The sequence below is a fragment of the Mirounga leonina genome, unplaced genomic scaffold, assembly GCF_011800145.1.
Source record: "Mirounga leonina isolate KUSES-001 unplaced genomic scaffold, KU_Mleo_1.0 Mir_454, whole genome shotgun sequence".
Lineage (NCBI taxonomy): Eukaryota > Metazoa > Chordata > Mammalia > Carnivora > Phocidae > Mirounga > Mirounga leonina.
The window spans coordinates 17,941,098-17,962,902 of NW_023270763.1; the positions used below are offsets into that span (position 1 = coordinate 17,941,098).

General features: G+C 47.4%; 1 protein-coding gene across 3 annotated transcripts in view; it reads left to right on the top strand.

The window, feature by feature from the left end:
* GSG1L (GSG1 like) overlaps nt 1-21,805 on the top strand; it is a 203,217-nt gene that overhangs the window by 50,292 nt on the left and 131,120 nt on the right. For all 3 annotated transcript variants that reach the window (XM_034988165.1, XM_034988166.1, XM_034988167.1), the window contains exon 2: nt 21,022-21,069. In XM_034988165.1, coding sequence (XP_034844056.1) covers nt 21,022-21,069 — 48 coding nt within the window. The remainder of the gene's footprint in view (nt 1-21,021; nt 21,070-21,805) is intronic.

Below are 21,805 nucleotides of genomic sequence, written 5' to 3' on the forward strand. Positions count from 1 at the left end.
AAAGCGAGCCCCTTCTTGGATAAGCTGGTGAGAGACACCATTTCACGTGAGGGTGAGTTGCCTTCTGCCTGTCTCTCTCTGCTTTGTTTTAAAAATTCATTGTATTAATTACATATGCCATTATACACTGATCCCGCACTATATTTCATGCTGTAAAGAGACCACCCTGCCATCAGACTGCACAGACATCACAGGCTTGCGAGGAGACCCCCGAGGGTAGGAGATCGGGCTAGTGTTGGCCATAGCTCCCTTTCTCTCTGGAAAAATGATGGCAAACTCCAAATTACCTATGTGAGTGGGGAAGAGGCGGGATGAGCAGACATGGTCCAGGGTCCCCCTCACCTCCCTGCCAGATAGAATCGGCTGACCAGCAGCTGGTCTCAGCGGATGGGAGTTTGGCAAACTTTCTTCTCCTTCCTTGCCTGTGGATGGAGGTGCCGATGAGCAGTGTTATGGTGGCGGGGAGGTGGCGGCGAGGAGGATGCAAGAAGCCCGAGTAATCCACTCCTTGAATAATCAGCCCTGAATAAAGGAGAGTTGGCGGGACATTGTAGTTGCCTTGGCCTAGAGGTGCTGAGTCTGGGAGACAGGGAGCAGACAGACGAGAATGAGAGGGTCTGTCTGGAGAGAGGACGCAGCATCCGGGGTCGACGCGAAGCAACTTGGGGGTGAGGGAACATTTTCTTATTACAATTTTAAACTACAAGGGCAAAGGGCTAACACCGTGGGGGGAAGGTTGCAGGGAGGAGGAGAGGAGAAACAGACACAGGAAGGAACAATATTTCTTTCTAGACAGTAAACAACTGCCAAATAACCCCCAGAAACAACGCTCCAAGAGCGTCTGTGGGAAGCTCAGAGAGCTGCTCGTCCTGAAAGAGTTATTGGTTTTGTTCAAGCTTCATCTGATGCTCGCTTAAAAAAATAGATTTTGTTTCCCCTCTTGCAACGGTCTGGAAGGGAAAATCAAGCCCATAACAGCTGCCTCGTGTCATCATTTAGACGCTGATGAATAAACTGACACCAGTGGGGGTAAGCAAATAGATGGGGAAATGCGACCCAGCTGTCTCCCTGTGATCTCTGTGTGGATGATCCGCTGTGGGGCTAGTCCAGAGGGGATGTCCCATCCCCACATCGGGTCCTTCCTGCCACTCAGCAGTGTCCCAGGCCTCGCCCTCCATGGTGGCCTAACTTTGGAGAACACGGGATGTGTGCATGTGAGCAAGCAATGGTTAGGAGCGTGATCTGTGTAGACGGGCTTGAACTGGTGTCCGACACACCCGAGCTGCAAACCCTGGGCAGCGTCTCCATTCCTGTGAACCTCTGTTGCTTCAGCAATAGAATGAGGAAGATCATAAACGTGGCAGCGATCGCTATGCTTATCAATATTCAAGAGCTCCCTGCGTTTCCCAGCCTCCTCTGCTGTTGGATTGGCCATGTGACTGGTGTGGCCAGTGAGGTATGAGTGGAAGTGATGTGTGTCCTTTCCGGGCTGAGGTGGGTAAGTATACAGTGTTCGCTCCCCATGCTCTCTCTCCCCTGTCTGTGGTGCAGCTACGTCATGGAAGGAGCCTGGGTCCCTGAGTCACTGCGTGGATGGGAGTCATGCGGGAGAGGGGCTGAAAGATAAGCCTTGGGGATTTGGGGATGTTTGCAACAGCAACTAGTGTTAACTACCCAAAGGAATGCAGTAGGACTCCTTTGAGAGTCATTGTGAAAAATTAAACAGGGAGGCAGAGCTTATAAAGAGCTTAGCAAAGTGCCTAGCATGTAGAAAATGTTCAATAAATATTAAGCATGCATATTAATTTATTTCCAAAGCAAATATTTATTGAGCTTATGTCATATGCCAGGCACGTGGAGTCATCATAACAACCACAGGCACGTAAAATTGTGTTTTGGATTAGCATGGTAATGTAGAAAGGACTTGGTCACTTGTTCCTTCAGTCTCTGTGAAACCAGCCCCCCGCACACCGCATGTGCCGGGCATCACACTGAATGGCGGGACACGTGGATGAATAAGTCAGTTTCACTCTTAAGTTGCTTGCAGGCTGCTGAGAGATGCACAGGTAGGCAAATAATTCAAATGCCAAGTGACAAGTGTCACACTTTTCAAAGTGCTAGCGGTGTCCCTCCTTCTGCTTGGGGTAATCAGGGAGGGCTTCACAGAGGAGAGGACTTTGAAGTTCAGCCTTGAAGGTCTGCATAAGAATCAGACAGCTGAGAAAGGGCATTTCAGGCAGAGGGACAGGTACATCATCATGAGGTCTTGTGTCTGTTGAGAGTGATGAATATTCTGGGGGCTGGAGTCCAGGCTATCCATGGCAGCCTGAACATTGCCCTTCCCCAAAATGTCCACAGTGATCTCTGTGACCTGTGAATGTGCCACCTTAAATGGTGAAAGGGACGTTTTCAGATGTGATTCAATTAAGGATTTTGAGTTGGGGAGATTATCCTGGATTTTCCAGATGAGCCCAAGCTGATCACACGAATCCTTGAAAGTGAAGAATCTTCGTTGTAGTGGGAGAAGGGGGTGTGTCTATCAGAGAGGAGAGAATCAACAGGGCTGATGTTGCAGATGGTGGAAGGGAAGGTGGGGAGACGGGGGTGTGTAGCCGAGACGCTCAAAAAGGTGAGGGAACAGAATCTTCCCTAGAGCCTCTCCAAAGGAACACAGCACTGCCAACACCTTGATTGTCGCCCGGTGGGACCGACGTTGGAATTCTGACATATGGAATTACAAGAAAGATTTTTGTATTGTTTAAAACCATTACGTTTGTGGTAATTTGTTACTGCAGCAATGGGCAACGAATACGGCGTCTGATGGGGAAGGTCAAGTGGACCACACTGGACGGAAGGAGGGGCAGGGGGAGTCGTTCAGATTTATTCTATATGAGCACCAGGTCTCAGATTTCTGTGAGGTTCCCACTTTTTCATGTAATAGTGATACTCTGTATTCTGTATTAATATTAGTTAATATTAATATTCTGTGTTAATACTCTGAGAAAGATCTGCCTCGTTTGTTTTAATGAGTGTGAATTTTCCATAAATTGAATGTATATCTCTTGTTTAATTAACAGACATTTAGGTTATTTCCAGTCCTTTGTTCTTAAAATAATGCTGCAGTTATCTTGACCTTGTGCTATTTTGCACACGTGTGAGTGTGTCCGTAAGATGAGCTCCAAGAAGTGAAATTGTTGGGTCACGGAGAATATGCATCTTTGGGAGTCTGCATTTTTAATAAATGTCTGAGGGCATGATGATTCTGGTGAGAACTGAAATTAACATGGAGGTTGCTGAACAGAATTCAGATCTGGGCTCTGTAAACATCCCTGTGGCAGGGAGGCCGGGGGAGAGGCTGAAGCAGGGGGCCTTAAGAGAGATGAACTTGTGTGTGTGTGTGTGTGTGTGAGAGAGAGAGAGAGAGAGAGAGAGAGAGAAAGAGAGGGAGAATGTGTTCTGGCCTGGCCTTGCCTAGTGTAAGTTGATTTTCTTCTTCTTCTTCTTATTTTTTGAAATCAGTTTGGGAAATCCCTAGGATATGAGAGGCTTGTTCTCAATGGCCCTGGGTCAGGAGCCATGTGGGGTGTGGGGCCAGAATACCTGAAGACAAGTGAGGCCTGGATTCTAATCTCTCTTCTACCTGCTCACTTTGACCCTGGGCAGATAATTACCTTTGTGATGTGTGTGTGTGGGGGGGGGGGGCGTGGGGAGGAATAGAGAAATGTGTCATTGTAGCCTTTGAACCAGGTGTTTCCAGATTAGACCCCTTCTGAGGAAGATGAGAGAGAGCACTAGCGTAATTTCCGACGCTCCTATGACTTTTACAGTTACGTCCGGGTGTTGTAACACAATATCTCCAATTGTTTTATTTTGGTTGTGTGTTTACATAAAGTTTTGTTGTTGTTGTTTTGTTTTGTTTTTTACTTTGATATTTTTACTATGAATTCTTCATTCTTGAGCTAATTTTGACTCTTCCCAGGGTGAACCAGGTTTCAGTGTCATCTAGCTTTTTTGGGAACAGCTCAGGGATCCTCTGCTCTTCAAGTACTTTCATGGCTGAGAATGTCAGCCCGCTGCCTTTAGACTTGAACGTGCTGCTCCCTTGCTATTTATCTTCCTGAAGCCTCCCCCAAGAACACTGTCCCTGTGTTCTTCCATTTCTCCTGAGGATGGGTTGAGTGCCAGCTCTTCTTGGGCGGCATGGTGGCCCCCTGAGCATGGGGACACTGTCGGGGGATCAGACAAATGCCATCATTTGCAAGGAGGAACTTTTGGCTGCCAGTTTCAGGGCAGCTGAGCAGAAGATTACCCCTTTTCCTTCCCCTCTTTGGGATATTTGTTACTCTAAAAATATTCGTGGCAGCTGTATCCAGCCACACAGGCTGTGCACTGCACAACTCCAGGGAATGCCGTTCGTATAAAGCACGGTGTGGATGGTGCTCCCAGGGTTGTGCAGGGTGGCGGCCCTGCAAGCTCGTGGCCTGGACTGGGCCTGGAAGTGCAGAATTCTTTTATCCCACCGTTTCCCACATTTTAGTTTTTCTCATATCACCTTTGTGGATTTGTTCTTAGCCACATGCCCCTGTTCTACTATGATTTTTTTTCTTCTCTATATTGGCTCACATTTTCCTTACATAAATGAATTTAAAAGGGAAACTTTATATTACAATTAGAAATAGAAAACCCAGCACAACTTGCCAAAAATAGAAGAAATAGTATATGCATGCATGCGTGTGTGTGTGTGTGTGTGTGTGTGCGTGCGTGCTTGACATAGAGCAGTGTTATCAAATTCTTGCTGGATACTTCTGCCTTTTTTCTTTGTTTGAAATGGAAGATTAGCAAGTATTAGAGCGATGTTAAGGACAAGCTAGCACAAAACTGAAATTTTCTCCTGGAAGCAATCTGAAGGGTTGGAAGGGAATTGGGAAGGGAAATCATTCCCCCATGATGTGATTTAGCGCCCGATACCCCCATCACGAGCCACTCATGGGATGTGTGAGGAAACACTGGCCCAGTCTGATATACCACCCACTCCAGGCTGCTTGAAGCTCTTGGCAACATCTCCACGGGGTGGGTTAAGCCTTGCTTATATTCTTTCACCACTGGGAAATTTTTTTTTTAATTTTATTTTATTATGTCATGTTAATCACCATACATTACATCATTAGTTTTTGATGTAGTGTTCCATGATTCATTGTTTGTGTATAACACCAAGTGCTCCATTCAATATGTGCCCTCTTTAATACCCATCACCAGGCTAACCCATCCCCCACCCCCCTCCCCTCTAGAACCTTCAGTTTGTTTCTCAGAGTCCATCGTCTCTCATGGTTCGTCTCCCCTTCCAATTCCCCCGCCTTCATTTTTCCCTTCCTACTATCTTCTTTTTCTTCTTCTTCTTTTTTTTTTTTAACATATAATGTATTATTTGTTTCAGAGGTACAGGTCTGTGATTCAACAGTCTTGCACAATTCACAGCGCTCACCATAGCACATACCCTCCCCAGTGTCTATCACCCAGCCACCCCATCCCTCCCACCCCACCCCCCACTCCAGCAACCCTCAGTTTGTTTCCTGAGATTAAGAATTCCTCATATCAGTGAGGTCATATGATACATGTCTTTCTCTGATTGACTTACTTCGCTCAGCATAATACTCTCTAGTTCCATCCATGTTGTTGCAAATGGCAAGATTTCGTGGGGTTTTTTTTTTTTTTGATGGCTGCATAATATTCCTTTGTATATATATACACCACATCTTCTTTATCCATTCATCTATTGATGGGCATCTTGGCTCTTTCCATAGTTTGGCTGTTGTCACCACTGGGAAATTTGATGCTACCTTGGAGGGGCCTTTTCCATGGCTGGACTCTTTTTTTTTTTTTTTTAAGATTTTATTTATTTATTTGAGAGAGAGAGAGAGCACATGAGAAGGGGGAGGGTCAGACGGAGAAGCAGACTCCCTGCCGAGCAGGGAGCCCGATGTGGGACTCGATCCAGGGACTCCAGGATCATGACCTGAGCCGAAGGCAGTCGCTCAACCAACTGAGCCACCCAGGCGCCCGGCTGGACTCTTCTTGAATTGTATCGGACAGATGCCTGCTCCTTGGGCCCAAGTGGGTTTAGTTCTGCTCCTTGGAATCAAGCAGAAAAGTCAAATCCTTCTTCTAAGTTATCTCTCTCCAAACATGCTTAAAAGTGGGGCCTCTATGAGTTACAGCCCCCTGGGTGGAATCCTGGATCCACCACATACTATCTCTGTGTCTTTGGGCAAGGTACTTAACCTCACTGGGCCTCAGTTTCATCATCCGATAAATGGGAACAATAACAGTACCTCCTTTATGTGGTTTGAGAACTAGACCAGTAAATGCCTCTCGAGACTTCAAACAGTGCCTGGCACATAGTAATTGCTCAGGAAATGTCTGCTTTTGTTGTTTTCTGTAGCCAGGGACTGTGGCTTCTCATCCTCCCTTACCTTCTCCTGGATCGGAAGGCAGAGGATTCAGGTTCCAGCTCAGCTCAATATCTGACCGATGATGAGAACTCAGGCAACCCATGGGCACTCCCTGGGCCTTTGTTTCTACATCCAGAAACTGTGGGCTCCATGGTTCTTATGTCCCTCCTCCATCTCTAGCTGATTTGGATAATTCTGTGCCCAGGGCAGAGAGGAAATACCAGGACGAGAGGATGGAGGACCATTATCTCCATGTTAGCCCCTGTGTGCCACAGAAAAACGATCTATGCTCCCTTTCTCCTTTTAAATTTCTTTTTTTTTTTAAGATTTATTTACTTATTTGAGAGAGAGAGAGAGAAAATGAACGGGGGGACAGACAGAGAGAGAGAGAGGGAGAGAGAATCCTTGAGCAGACTGAGCACAGGGTTCAATCCCAGGACCCCGAGATCATAACCTGAGCTGAAATCAAGAGTCAGACGCTCAACCAACTGAGCCACTCAGGCGCCTCTTAAATTTCTCTTTCAAAACATGATTTTGGGGAGTGAGACAGGACAGCTCATGGATTCCTGATGGTATTTAAAAAAAAAAAAGGGCAGAGAAATAAGACTGAGGTATTAGGAAAAGCAGATTTGTGTAGCTTTAACCAAATCCAACAGATAGGATGGCATAAAAAAATCACGATCTCCTTAATTTATCAAGCTCCCTTGAAAGATGATGATAGTAATAATTGTGAACACTTACTGAGTCCTTGCCATGCACCAGCTATCTCATGTGTGTGGTCCCATTTGGTCCCTGACTATGTACAAGGCAACAGTAGCAGCTGTAACAAAGAAACCCAGAGACATCTGTGGATTAGCAACGTCTGTGGATTAACATAGTAGCAATTCATTGTTTGCTCATGTAACATTTCAGTGTAGGTGATTCCAGTGGACGGCAGCACTCCTCCACACGGTGATTCGGGGACCAGGCAATTTCCATAATGTGACTTCACCGCTTCCCAGTCTTGGAGCCCTGTGTATCTAGGTGGCAGAGGAAAGCGAAGGCATGCCCGCTTCGTAAAAGCCCCCTCCAGGAAGGGCCAGGCACCACTCATACTTTACAGGTAGAACCAGTCATGTGACCCCACCAGGATGCAGGGCTGCCGGAAAATATCATGCCTGGCTGGGTGACCACTTCCTAGCAGTGACCCCACACTACAGAAGGATACACAATTTTTGGATAGTCAGCTCTTTCTGTCACAACTTATGTGGTAGAGAGGACAATCATACCCGTTTTACAGATGAGGAAACAAAGACCCAGAGTGTCTGGGCTGAGTCATGGAGCTTCAGCTCAGGGCTCTGTGAGTCCAGAGTTCTTGTATTTAATCAGTATGGTATTAATTTAAAAATAAGCATTTAGGTTCTTCCAGCTATAAAAAGGTCTTTAGAACAATTCTTTCCCTACGGTTTCCCCACAGTGCCTGAAATGCCTGAGCAAGGTATGTCTGGAGACCATGGTGATGAGGTCATGATGCCAGGCAGGATTTCAGTCTCCACTATTTTATCCACTTGGAGAAATGATTATCCCCAGAAAGTTGACCCCCATTTTGGACTCCTGCCAGAAAACAAGGCATGGTACCATCTGTAAGAGATAAATAAATCAAAATATCATCAGCAGATAAGTGTGTACCATCTGCTGCCCTGTCAGTTGAACTGGCAGAGGCCTCTGGAGAATTCTAAGGGAGTGCTTGCCAAGGCTCCACTGTCAGCCTGGATCGTGAGAGGAGAAGCTTCGCACAAGATTTGCTGGCATTTTTCTTTATTCTCTGATCTTGGAGCTGAATTCCTTGAATCCAGCCAGTGAAGGTGTGTGAACTTTTGCCCTTGCCAAACAGTTAAAATTATTTCTCATTGGCCCTGGCAGTTGGGGGCCAGGACCAGCTCGTCTCTGCCCTCCTAGCAAGTTGAAAGCACCTGCTATAGAGAAAGACTAGCCATGCATCTGCCCGGAGCTGGGGTTCCACGGAATCTGGGTCTCAGAACCCAACTCAGAATCAGCCACGTTTGGGTCCTGTTGGCTGGGCATCTGCAAATGTGGTCACATCCTGGTGGCTGCTGATTTCTCCTGCCACGTGTGGAGTCCTCTTTGGAGGACATCTGGGACTTCCCTTGGGAAGAATGGCATTTTCTAGAACCTGCTTATTCTGCGAGGAGGTGGTCATGGCCAAATGCAAAGGCTCCACTGAGCCGACTCAGTTTGGATCCTGGCTCCCACCACTGGCTGAGTGAACTTAAACAAGTTACTCGGTCTTCCTGTGCCTCAGTTTCTTCATCCGTTAAAAGTGGGGATGGTAGTTTATAAAGCACTTTGGGCCTAGCACGAAGTTCGTGCCCCATATATATTAGCAAGTATTTGTTGGCTTGCTTTGTGAGGCTAGTGTGACTGCCTCTCTCTCACCAGTCCCCTCCCCATGGGTCCCCTGATGCCGCTCCCCACCCTGCCTGCCACAGAAACCTCAACTACACCATCTGGTGGGGTATGGAATTAAGTCACAATCCTCAGACCTGGGATCTGGAGACCCAGCCAAGGACTCTGGTCTCCCCAGCGCCCCTCCCACTTGCTGCCCATCTTTCCGCTGCCAGCCAGACCTGGACTCCCACGTGTTCACGCCAAGGGCAACTTGGCTGACCCTCAGTGCTCCCCAGACCTTCTGCCAGCCCTGGGCATCTGCTTCTGGCCACCTCCCTGCATTCTACCTGTGTCCCTGCCAGGTTTCCTCCACTTGCTCAGGGTGAGGTTGCACCATTATGGCCTCCTGCTTCTGGCTTGGAAAGACTTCCCGGCTCTCCTCAGGAAGAGTGCAATGTGTCTCTAACCTAGGATCCAGAGAAGGAGTCAAAAATCAGAAATGGCTCTTATTTACAGGGCCAAGCACATGACAGGCATTTTCATGCACTCTTCTGTTTTCATCCTTTTTGCAAGCCTAGAAGGCAGGTGCCCGATGACTTCCATTTTGCAGGTGAGGAAAAGGGTCTGAAAGGTAAAGTCACTCTCTGAGGTCACATGGCTAAGAAAAGGCAGAGGAGGGATTTGAACTCATGTCTTCTGGCTTCTGAGCCCAAACACCTCCATTTGCTTCTGAAGAACACCGCTTTTCAAGGATGGAGCCTTGAGAACTCTGATGAGTGACAGTAGGGGTGTGGGGGTCAGCACATTGAGCTGGTCCTTCTGCAGATGTTTTCTGGTTTAAATCCCAAGTAGAGATGTCTTGTTTTACCTCGTTTGGCCCTCAAGCAACCCCATGAGGTGGAAATGATCACCCTTTACCGGCAAAAACCTCCCAACTGAATAAATCCATCGTCCCCCCATAGTCCCACAGCTAGTGGGTGGCAGAGCTGGGGTTTGAACTCAGGTCCCTCTGCAGTCAGAGCCCAGGCTTTTCACCAGGGAGCACACCCTGCTGGCCCCTGCGCACCCTGGTGCGCCTGGCTCCATTCCGCTTGCCCGTTGCCACAGCCCAGCCTTTTCCTCAAGTAGACTGGACCCCGGGGAGGGACCACGGGCGGAGCTTCCTGGCATCAGGCGGGAGTGGTGAGCCTGAGCACAGGCAGCTGTGACCTGACCGGTTGTGTCCCCAGTGTATTCCTGGAAGCCTCGTTTCTGCCGGGGACACGTGCCGGGTCCTCCCATTGGCGCGGGATTGATGTGCTGACAAGCTCCAGCCCCTGTCCTGAGGGCAATATCTGAGGCTCTCCCCTCCCCATCCCGAGCTTGGCTGGGTCCCTGCAGACAGTGGGTCAGAAGCAGTCAGCAGTGAGGGCGGGTCAGGGCCCCTCAGGGTAGGTGTTTTATTCCCATGCTGCCAAAAGCCAACAGCCCCATAGGGTGATGTCACAGAGTCTAGGAAGAAACGACCTTCCATTTGTCTTTTCTGAGCAAGCAAATCTTTCAAAAAGACATTTAGACACAACTTCTGGGACTTTTCAAGATAACCCTATGTGGTGGGGGCTACAGGCGTAAAGAGACAAGACTGGCCGTGGAGTGACAGTTTCCAAGCCGGGGGTGGGCACATGGGGCTCCTTGCACTAGTCTCTCTGCTTTTGTACAAGATGGGAATTTCCCATAATAAAATGTTTAAGAAGGACATTTCAGAGACACTGTTGAGGTCAAAAATCTCAGCTGGCCATGGAATGTCCTGGATCTCTATCCTGCTTCTGGACAAGTCAGTCCCTTGCGTGAAGGAGAGAGCTTTGGAAAGACACGGAGCTGAGCCCACATCTTGATTCTGCCACTTCCTGGCTGTGTAACCTTGGGTAGGTTGCTTTGCCTGGTGTGAGCCTCACTTCCTCATCTGTAAAATGGGGATAGATACTGACCTCATTCATTTGTGATGCGTGCCAAGTTCTTAGCATGGTGCTTGCCCTGGACTCTCCTTGGGTCATTGGATCCTGGATCTTGGGCAACATAATACATTCTAGCTTCTACCTGGTGGTGGGGAGATCTGCCATTTACAGCCCCAAAGGGGACCAAGCCAGAGGGGCCAAGCTGTGCCTGAGACAGAGTGAGACAATATAAATGAGAGATATTGTGATAAAATGCTGGAAATTCAGAGCAGGGAGACTTCTCTTTTGGGGAAGGGTAGGTGGTTGGTGAACAAAGTGGTCTTCTTGGTGGGGGTGTAGGGTGGGCATTGAGCTGGATCCTGAAGGCTGGGGATGGCTCAGACATGGAAAAATGGAAGGAGAGAAGATGTTGAGATTGGGAGGTGAGAAAATGCAAGGCTATACATCAGAACCCCCAGGCACAAAGCAGCAGGAAAGGAGGAGGTGTGTGGCATTCAAAGAGTCATGTCCAGGTGATCCTCAGGTGTCCATGCATCATGGCGGGCGTGAGACTGGATATGGCTGCCCAACGGGGCACCTCCTCTTCACTCGATAGTGAAGACCCCCCCCCTTTCTGTTTGTCTCTCTTGTCTTAGATCAGCCCTGAGACACTCCAGCTCAGCTCAGCTTCCTGTCTCACCTTTGCCTACAGGTGTGGTGGCCTGTAGGATTCTGCAGACATTTGGTGTAATTCTTGATAAAGGCAATTTATGAAATGCTCTCCATTTATTCATTAACCCACAGTCATGTCTGGAGCCCCTGTTACTGTCCCAGCCATTGAAGACACAGCAGTGAACGGGACCCATGGTCACAGAGCTTCTGCTTGTTGCAGAGACACTAGGCGTTATTCAGAGGAGCTGGGGAATGCCCTTCTTTGGTGCATGGATTTTGCGTGGCTGATAATGTACACTTTAATATAAGAACAGAAGAGCCACAAGGGCAGGGAATTCTCTCTTGGTTCACTGTTATATCCCCAGCACCTAGAACAATGCCTGGCCCATGGGAGGCAGCCAATAAATATTGGGTGAATACAATTGTATGAATACAAAGCACTGATAGTGGGAATCTAAGAGAAGAATGTTTTTCAGGATCAAAATTAATTCAAACACATCCCCAAATCACTGCTTGATGTGATTTGGATTCCTAGGATTCAGAGAGAGAGAGAGAGAAAGGGGACGGGTAAGGAAGAGCAAGGAGTGGGGGAGAATTCTGCATTATTGCCTTCTTTCTGGGCATGCAGCCTCCAGCCTGCTACAGAATATGGTCAGGCCCAGGGTCGGCACTTATCTGCTTGTGAATAACGCCCACAGCCGAGGAGAAGTCCCTCATACATCCCATAGAGGACACAGACAATGAACACATAATCAAATATATACACAATATCATTTCAGATAGTGATTGTGGTAAGTGACTGTGGAAGTCTGTCCTCTGACCTTTCTGTGCCAGGCGTGGGGGTAGGGAGAAGTGGGGGATTTTGGGGGGGGGATGACTGTAGATGGAATGGCCCCTGTGCCCTCTGGTTTCTCATTGGTCCTGGCTAGTGGGAGGAGCCAGTAGGAAATCAGAGGGCGGAAGGAGAGAAAGGTGGGGGTATTTCCCCCTCTCCTGCCTCACTTTCCCCCTGCTGAGGTTTTGACAGTGACCTGTTCCTCTAAGGAGTGGTTCTCAAAAATGAGGTTCCCAGACCGGCAGCATCAGCAGCCCCTGGGAACTTGTTAGGAATGCAGGTTCTTGGGCCCCACACCAGAGTTTCTGGTTCTGATGCTTGTTTCAGTGTGGCTGGAGCTCCCAGTGCCAAATCCTCCTCTGTGGCTTCACCTCTCACAGGCTCCTTTACCTTGCCTGCCCCCCTCGGCTAGGGGAGGTGAGCCGCTCCCCACTGTTGCTAACCCCTCGCCTCTGTCCACCCTTCTGTGAAGAGTCCCTTCACTCAGCTGTCTTCAGAAGCTCTTTCCGGGGTGTCATCTGTTTCCTGCCAGGACCCTGGCTGGTCCAGATGGCCAGGAGGTCACGTCACATTCCTTTAGACAGGGCACACCCTCTCTAGGTTACCCACTCCGCTCTGGCTTGTCTCAGTCACTGCCACCCATTGAGATCTCATGAGTTGGCCACCCTTGTGTTGGGGTTGGATACCAAGCGCCACTTACTGGCCACCTGCCTCAGGGCAAGGTGCAGTGATCAGGACCCCATACAGGATGTTCCCCTTTGAGGCTGTGTGGGTATGAATATGAACTCTCACTTCTTACAGGCAAGGAATCTCCCATTACTTTATTTCTCTAATCTAATGGGACTGAGCTTCCAGTCTCCAAGGTAGGGAGAAATTCAGACCCCACATAATTGAGGCTCCCTGCCAGCCCATGGGTCATGGGAAGCCTTCAGAACTTTTGGGAGAGACTTCTACTTTTTTCCTGCCCCTCTTCTCCCCACTGCTGATGGTTTTCTGGCCCACAGGGGCCATGGGATCCTCACTGGGGTGCAGGATCTTTGCTAAGCCTGACCCCTGACTCCAATGTCCAGCTTTCTCAGGTTGGTTTCCTGGAAGGTCCTGATATCTCCTTAGGGGTCTGTGGAGGTTCTGCAGCTCATGGATCCCCCAAACACTTTTTCCCTGGGGTCTGCTGGCTCTACCCTCTTCCTGTACAAATTCCTTCTTTCTATGTCCTCTCTGAAGTGGGCAGCATTACCCTCCAGTGGATCTCTGGGAACACAGTGGGTCTTTAGGGAACTCTCCTTCCTGGGGAGGAGATGCTCTCTTTTGCCTTCTCGATTCTTGGTAGCCCACCACGAGTCAAAGGAATCAGAGTGGGAGGTAGCAATGGGAGAAAGGGCATCTTCAAGGGGCAAAAATGGGACAATTACTGGACAATGTCCATGTGTTTGGGGGAGACAATGGAGAGTGCAGAGCCACATCCTGGGCACGGACTCATGGGGGAACTATACATCCCTGCAGCAGCGACTTGGTAGTGTGGACTCCTGCCCACTGAGCTGTCCTAGCTGTACCACCTGGTGGTTGGCACCACCTACCTACCAGTCCACCCTGTTATAAGTACTATAGAAACACTAGCATTGGTGGTTTTCACTTTTTATAGATAGGGAAACTGAGGCACCAGAGGTTAATGTTGAGTCATGCATCTAGTAAGTGATGGAGCTAAGCTGAACCCAGGCGGGTCTGGCAATAGGGCCCCTGCTCTCAGCCCCACTCCCCGCCTCCACCCACCATGCTGGTGGTCTGTGCATCAGTCTGATCTCCTTTCCATTGGACTGCAGAGGCCATGCCCCATGTTTCCTCTGAGTCCTATTTGATGACAGTGATGATGATGACAGTCACCATTTCCTAAGCACTCACTCTGGTCTAGGCATCATGTCTAAGCTCTGTGCCCATGTCAAGCCTTTACAACACCCTTATAGGTGCTATACCCATTAAACAGTCAAGGAAATCAAGGCACAGAAAGACTGGAGACTCACGTGGCCAGAAATGACAGGGCCAGGATTTGAACCCAGATCCGCTGATCCCAGAACTTAGGCTCTTGGGCACTCTCCTATCCTGCCCCACAGACACTGTTGTCATCACTAAGATGACTTACTATTGTTTTTCTAATGTAGAAAATAGATTTTTTTTACAAGTCAGATTGGAGTGCAGATCTCAGCTTAGCTGCATGCTGGAATCACTGGGTAGTTTTTAAAACCCCACTGAAGTGTAGGCCCCACACTGATCAATTAAATCGGGTCTCTGTAGGTGAGGCGTGGGCTTCCCAGGGCTGAGAACCACTTAAATTGGATGAAGTCTAGGATCCTTCCCAGCTTTCATGTTCCAGGATTCACAGAAGGTACGCTGCCATCAGGTGGCAGTAACATGCCACAGCTCCATGATCTAATTGACAAGCCTCAGTCTGAAGAGATAAAGTGCTCTTGTTTTTAGTTTTATACCCCAATTAAATTTGTTAGTTAAACATATCAACTTAATGATAATTGACAAAGATGTTTTAAAGGCTACTTCTAAAAGCAATAAGACAATATGGTACAGTTTGATATCTTTCACACAAATGGTTAGCTAATTTTTATCATGAAGCACAAGGGTCTGGAGAAAAAAATCCCTTCTGTGTTTGGATTTCAGTTATTAGACTTGTTGACCATTGAAATATCCAGTCTTCCTTATGTCATTACTATGATTTTTTCTTAAACTTCAGCATTGACCATCTCTGCTCAAACATCTTCCATTCAGTCTTGTCGATGTAGCAGAAATAGAAGTGTGAGAGCCATTTTATTTGGCCCCTGGTGGATTTTCACTGTCTGCACGGGGATTCTCTGTTCTCTGTTCTCAGGGGATTCCTTTCAGCTCTACCCACTGGGAATGGCTGGCTGCAGTAGGAAGTTCTAACATAGCAAATTGGAATAGATAGCTAGAAAAATTTTAAGGCATGGAGTTTGGAGTCTACAGATCTGGACTGAGTCCTGCTCCATTATTACTGGCTGTGTGATCTTGGGCAAGTCACTGGAAGCTCAGAGCCTTGGTTTGCTTGTCTCTAAATAGGGATTCTCAGAGCTACATCATTGCAGGTTATTATGGGATTAAATAGAAGGCAAATACACTTTTACAATAAAACCACTCAACAAACTAGGAATAGGAGGAATGTCCTCAACCTGATAAAGATTATCTATGAAAAGCCTACAGCAAACATCATACTTAATGATATAAGAATAAATGCTTTCTCCCTAAGATCAAGAACAAGACAAGGACATTTGCTCTTGCCACTTTTATTCAACATTATGCTGGAGATTTTAACCAGAGCAATTAGGCAAGGAAAAGAAATAAAAGATATCAAGATTGGGAAGGAAGAAGTAAAACTATCTCTATGATGGCATGATCTTGAATATAGCAAATCCTAAGAATCCACTGAAAACTATCAGAACTTATAAGCGAATTCAGCAAGATTGCAGGGTACAAGGTCAATATATAAAAATTAATCATATTTTTATACCCTAGCAGTGAACAGTCTGAAAATGGAATTAATAAAACAATTCCATATACAATAGCATCAGAAAGAATAAAATTATTAGGAATAAATCTAACAAAAGAAGTGCAAAACTTATATTCCATAAATTACAGAACATTACTGGAAGAAGTTAAAGAGGATCTAAATAAATGGAAAGACATCCCATGTTCATGGATTGGAAAACATAATATTATTAAGGTGGCAGTGTTCCCCGAATTGATCTACAGATTCAGTGCAGTCCCTATTAAAATTCTAACTGGCAGGGTGCCTGGCTGGCTCAGTCAGTAGAGAATGCAATTCTTGATCTCTGGGTTGTAAGTTCAAGCCCCATGATGGGTATAGAGATTACTTAAAAATAAAAATCTTAAAAGAAAAATCCAACTGGCTTTTTTCCTCCAGAAAATGACAAGTTGATTTTAAAATCCATATAGAGGGGTGCCTGGATGGCTCAGTCAGTTAAGTGTCTGACTTTTGATTTCTGCTCAGGTCATGATCTCAGGGTCATGGGACCGAGCCCCACATCAGGCTCTCTGTTCAGCAGGGAGTCTGCTGGAGATTCTCTCTCTCTCTCTCCCTCTGTCCCTCCCCCCCAAAATAAATAAGTAAATCTTAAAAAATAAAATTCATATATGGAAATGTAAGGGACCCAGAATAGCCAAAATCATCTTATAAATGAAAAGCAAAGTTGGAGGACTTACTCAATTTCAAAACTTACTATAAGGCTACAGTAATCAAAAACAGTGTGGTACTGGTATAAGGATAGATATATAGATCAATGGAATAGAATTGAGAGAACAAGATAAACCCTCCCATTTATAGCCAATTAACTTTTGACAAGGGTGCCAAGACAATTCAATGGGGGAAAGAACAGTCTTTCAACAAATGGGGCTGGGACTCCTGGATATCCACATGCAAAAGAATGGAGTTGGACACCTTTTGTACACCATATACATAAGTCAACATCAAATAGATAACAGACCAAAGGTATGAGTTAAAATGATAAAACTCTTAGAAGAAAGAAGAAATCTTCATGATGTTGTGTCAGGCAAAGTCTTCTGAGATCTGATACAGAAACATGAGCAACAAAAGAGAAATAGATAAATCTGGCTTCTTCATCAAAATTTAAAACTCTTGCACTTCAAAGGACACCATCGAGAAAGTGGAAAGACTATTCACAGAATGGGACAAAATTCTTGCAAGTTGGATATCTGATAAGGTATATGTATGCAGAATATAAAAAGAACTCTTAGAACTCAATAATAAAATGATAAAATAATCCAATTAAAAATGGGCAAAGGATCTGAATAGACATTTCTCCAAAGATGACATGCAAATGGTGAAGAAGCACATGGAAAGATGCTTCACATCACTAGTAATTAGAGCCATGCAAATCAGAGCCACAATGGGATACCACTTCCCACCTGGAAGGATGCCTATAATATAAAAAAAGATAGAGTAACAAGTGTTGACAAAGATGTGGAGAAATTGGAACCCTTACACATTGCTAGTGGGAATGTAAAATGCTGCACCTACTTTGGAAAATAGTCTAGTAGTTCCCCAAAAGGCTAAATATAGAGTTTCCACATGACCTAGCATTTCCACTCCTAGGTATATACTTAAGAGAAATGAAAATTTGTCCCCACAGAATCTTGTACATGAATCTTGTTCATCAATGGTCAAAAAGTGGAAACAAACCCCAAGTCCATTAACCAATGAAGATAAACACAATGGGATGTATCCATATGATGGAATATTATTCAGTCTTAAAAAAAGGAACAAATCACTGATTCATGTGAAAACATCATGCTCAGTTAAAGAAGCCAGACACAAAAGGCCACCTATTGTATAATTCCACTTATGTGAAATGTCCAGAATAGGCAAATCTGTAGAGAAGGAAAATAGATCAGTGGTCGCCCAGTGCCGGGAGGATTGGGAGAAATGGGACTGACTCGTAATAGGTATGGCATTTCTTTTTGGGGGTAATGAACGTGTTCTAAAATTGATTGTGGTGATGGTCACACAATCTTGTGACTATACTAAGAATACACTAAACACCTTTAAATTGTATACTTTACATTGGTGAATTATATGGCATGTGAATCATAGCTCAGTAAAACCGTTAAAGAAGAGAAGGCAAAATGCTTAGCACATCAGTCTTACATATTATCAGGAGCCCAGTGGTGGTGGGAAGACATTGATATGGAGCTGGGAGACCCAGAGCTGTAGGGCCCCCTTCTCCCTCCCATCCGGGGTCATGGAGCCAAGGGCCCACAATGCTCTCATGGACCCAAACAAAAGTTTTAGTTTCTTTTAAAATCAGAAGAAAAAGATAAACCTTTAGGCAAAGAAAAATTCTATTTTTTAAATTTTTAAAAAAGATTTTGTTTATTTATTTGACAGAGTGAGACAGCGAGAGGGGGAACACAAGAAGGGGGAGCGGGAGAGGGAGAAGCAGGCTTCCCGCGGAGCAGGGAGCCCGATGTAGGGCTTGATCCCAGGACCCTGGGATCATGACCTGAGCCGAAGGCAGACGCTTAATGACTGAGCCACCCAGGGGCCACCCAAAGAAAAATTTTAACATATAATGTTAATATATTTGTCTTTAGCCAATGCAAGTGTAAAATATAACTTTTAAATTTTTTTTTTTAATTTGGGAAGGATCCCAACAGGCCAAAGTGCCTAGGACCCACGAAGTCCGAACGTGGCCCTGGGTGTTGGTCTGAATTTGACCATTAATGTTTTCTCTCTCCAAATTTTGAGAAAACAAAGTAACATTAAAGAAAGTTCGAAACAATTCATTCAAATCCCTCCATTCTAGCACGCTACCAATTCTTACATTTTTATCCTTCTTTCCAGTTCTTGGCTGTCAGCAAACATCTCTTTCAGTGGGTTCTAATCTTGGTAGCTCTGACTTGCTGCGTGGTCCCGGTTAGTCACTCAGTGGCCCTGAGCCTTATTTTCTTCATCTGTGAAAGGAGTTGAGGGTCTTGCATCTCAGCATAGAGCCTGGGGAGGAAGCCACAGGAGCCCCAACCAGCCACCTGTGGCCTCGTGATTCTTTGGGAGGGGTGATGTGAATAAGTCACGAGTCCACTCCTTAGCTTGGCACTCAAGACCCTTTGTGATCTGGCCCCCGCCTTCCTTCTCAGCCTCATCGGCCAGCACACACCTTGTCTGACTTTGCGTTTATATGGGGCTGGAAGGACGTTCAGGATCCCAAAGGGGCTTCCACGGGCCTTCTTAGAGAACTTAGGAAGCTTCAAGCAGACACATGAATTGAGAATGTTAGAAGCTTCCAGGTCTTTTTCACCCCCCAACTCACATTGGTTCCATTTTGGCACAAAGTCTATATCCTTGCTGGGATTAGCAGTAAAATCCTTAAACCCAGCGTTGCAAGCTGACCCTAAAGGTCATCTGATCTAGTGTCCCAGGGGCCATCTGGGTGGCTTCCGTGAGGCTGGAGGGAGAGCAGCAGTGAGGGGCGGGGACTGTGGCAGACTCCAGGGCTCGTCCCCCATCTGAAGGGGGCAGTATCTGCCTGGCCCATTTGATTGTTGCTGTGTGGGCTGTGGGCCCAGCATAGTCAGCTCTTCTGATTCTTCAGCTGGATTTGTAGGCAACATTTTTCCTCTCTCAGGACACAGGGGCCTGGAGGCTGGGCCATCTTGCTCATCACTGTGTCCTTGGTGGTCAGCCCAGTGCCCAGTGTCAAGGAGGCCCTGGAAGAGACTGAAAAGTTGCAGTTTTGTAAACTTTACACCTAAAGTTTGGGTGTAAGACATTCATTCATTCATTTGCTCATCTGTTTGTCTAGTCATCCTTTTGTTTATTCATTGATATACTTCTTCAACAAATATGTATTATGCATTCACTATGTACCAGACACTGTTTCAGGCAGTAGGGGTCCAGCAGGAAGAGAGATGGGCAGTCAGGGGAGGGACCTGTGGAATATTAAATAGATTAGCCAGGAAAGGCGTCCCTGAGAAGGTAACATTTGAGGAAGGTGATAAAAAAGAGGAAGGGTAAACCATTCAGCTATCTGAAAGAAAAATGCTCCAGGTAGAAGTGGCAGGATGTGCAAAGGCCCTGAGGTAGGCGTATACCTGGCAAATTTAAGGATCAGCAAGGAGGCCAATATGGCTGGGGCCAAGTGAGTGAGGGGGAAGCTAATAGGAGAAAAAGTCAGGGAGGTAATGGCCTTGTCGGCCATTGGGAGGACTTGGGCTCTCACTCTGAGGGTTCTGAACAGAGAAGGACATAATAATCCTTCATAGGTTATAACAGGATCCTCTGGCCACTGTGTGAAGGGCAGAAGCAGGGAGACCCAGGCAGAGGCTACCGCCATAATGTAGGTGGGAGATGGGTGGCTGGAGCCGTGGAGGGGGTGAGAAGTGGTCAGATTCTAGATATACCACCAAGCAAGAGCCACAGATCAGATGTGGACATGTGAGACAAAGGGAGAAATCAAGGTTGACGCCAAATGTTTGGCCTGAGCACGCGGGGGGATGGAGTTGCCATTTCCCGAGCTGGGAACACACTGAGAATACGGGGCATGCCCTCATGGCATTTACAACTTGTGGGCCATCCATCCAAGAATCATATGCAAAAAGTGGAATTGTAAGGCGACTGGTGTCGGAGAGGGTCAGGGTGCCGTGAGAGCTCGTAATAGGGGAAGCGTGTCCCTGACAGGGGTACAGCATGTGTGAGGCCTCCTGGTGGAGTGTCGGGGCTGAGTGCAGGGGTCCCCGTGAAGGAACTTGGGCTTCATTCTTTGGAAGGTCATCAGAGGGTTTGAGCAGGAGTATATATGCCTGGGTGAGTGTGTGATGCGATCAGAGCGTGTGTCCTGAGAGCATCCCTCTGGCGGGGGCAGTGTGGAGGCCTGGGGAGCCCAGCGAGGGGTTGCCCTCATCCTGCTGGGTCTGGATGGGGTGGGGGCTGGGGAAGGGGCCCAGGGCTTGGACAGGTGCGAGCCACCTGGCTGGATGGGTTGGAAAGGGGGTGAGCGCAGAGGCGACATCCCTCGTGCTGTTTAGCTGAGTTTGCAGATTCTCTGTCCACAATTTCCTCGGGGACATTGAGTTTCTGCGAATAAGGGTTAGAGATGCTCGGGGCCCCACTCCCTGCTCGGTGACGAGGCTCAGGGAAGGGGAGAGGCGAAAGCCTGAAGCTCTCACTTCCTCTCACATTCTGAAAACCCTTCTTTTCTTTTCGAAGGTGAAAAATGTCGCAGCTTCATTGACCTGGCCCCGGCATCGGAGAAGGGTAAGTGTGGCCCCCACTCAGGTGTGCAAGCCCAGTGCCCTTCAGAGACACTTCCTGCCCAGGTGGCTTCCCTCAGCCCCGTGAGGGTTCCTCCAGCAGCGTCCCTGGGCGATGGCTCCCCAGAGAGCCATAATCCTGCCGAGCTCTGAGTTTCTTGAGCAGTTGGGAAGGGGAGAGAGGCAGATGGAGGATCATCCTGTCCTGCCCCCGAGTGGGGCAGTCCTGAGAGTCATTACGCTTTCATACTTCCAGTGTGCACCAGGATTTGGGGAGAGGTAGGACGGGTGTGCGGAAGTTGGGGTCAGGTTAGACCAGTGTTGGGGGCACTGCATCCCAGCTGCAGGATTTGACCTTGGGGGGGGGGAATCAAAATGTCCTGTGTCTGTCACTCCCTGGTGCACGGGGCCCAAGAGCAGAGATTCTGACCCCCAGTGATGCTCAGATAGGATGGTCAGGGGCTGGCCCAGCTCGCGTGTGGGGTGAGCACAGCGATTAGGTTTAGCTGTAAGGAATGGTGGTCTAAAATAGCTGGCTTCAGAGGAGAAATATGCACTGCTTTTATAAAAGTTTGAAAGCAGCCAGTCCAGGGTGGCTCCGCTCCAGAACCTTGCTGCCTCTTTCCATCATCTCTGTGCTTTTGTCTTCATGGTCTAAGACGGCAGCTGGTGCTCCAGCTGTCACACCTGCCTTCCAGGCAGCAGCTTAGAGGGGGCAAAGGAGAAAGGGCAAAGCTTGC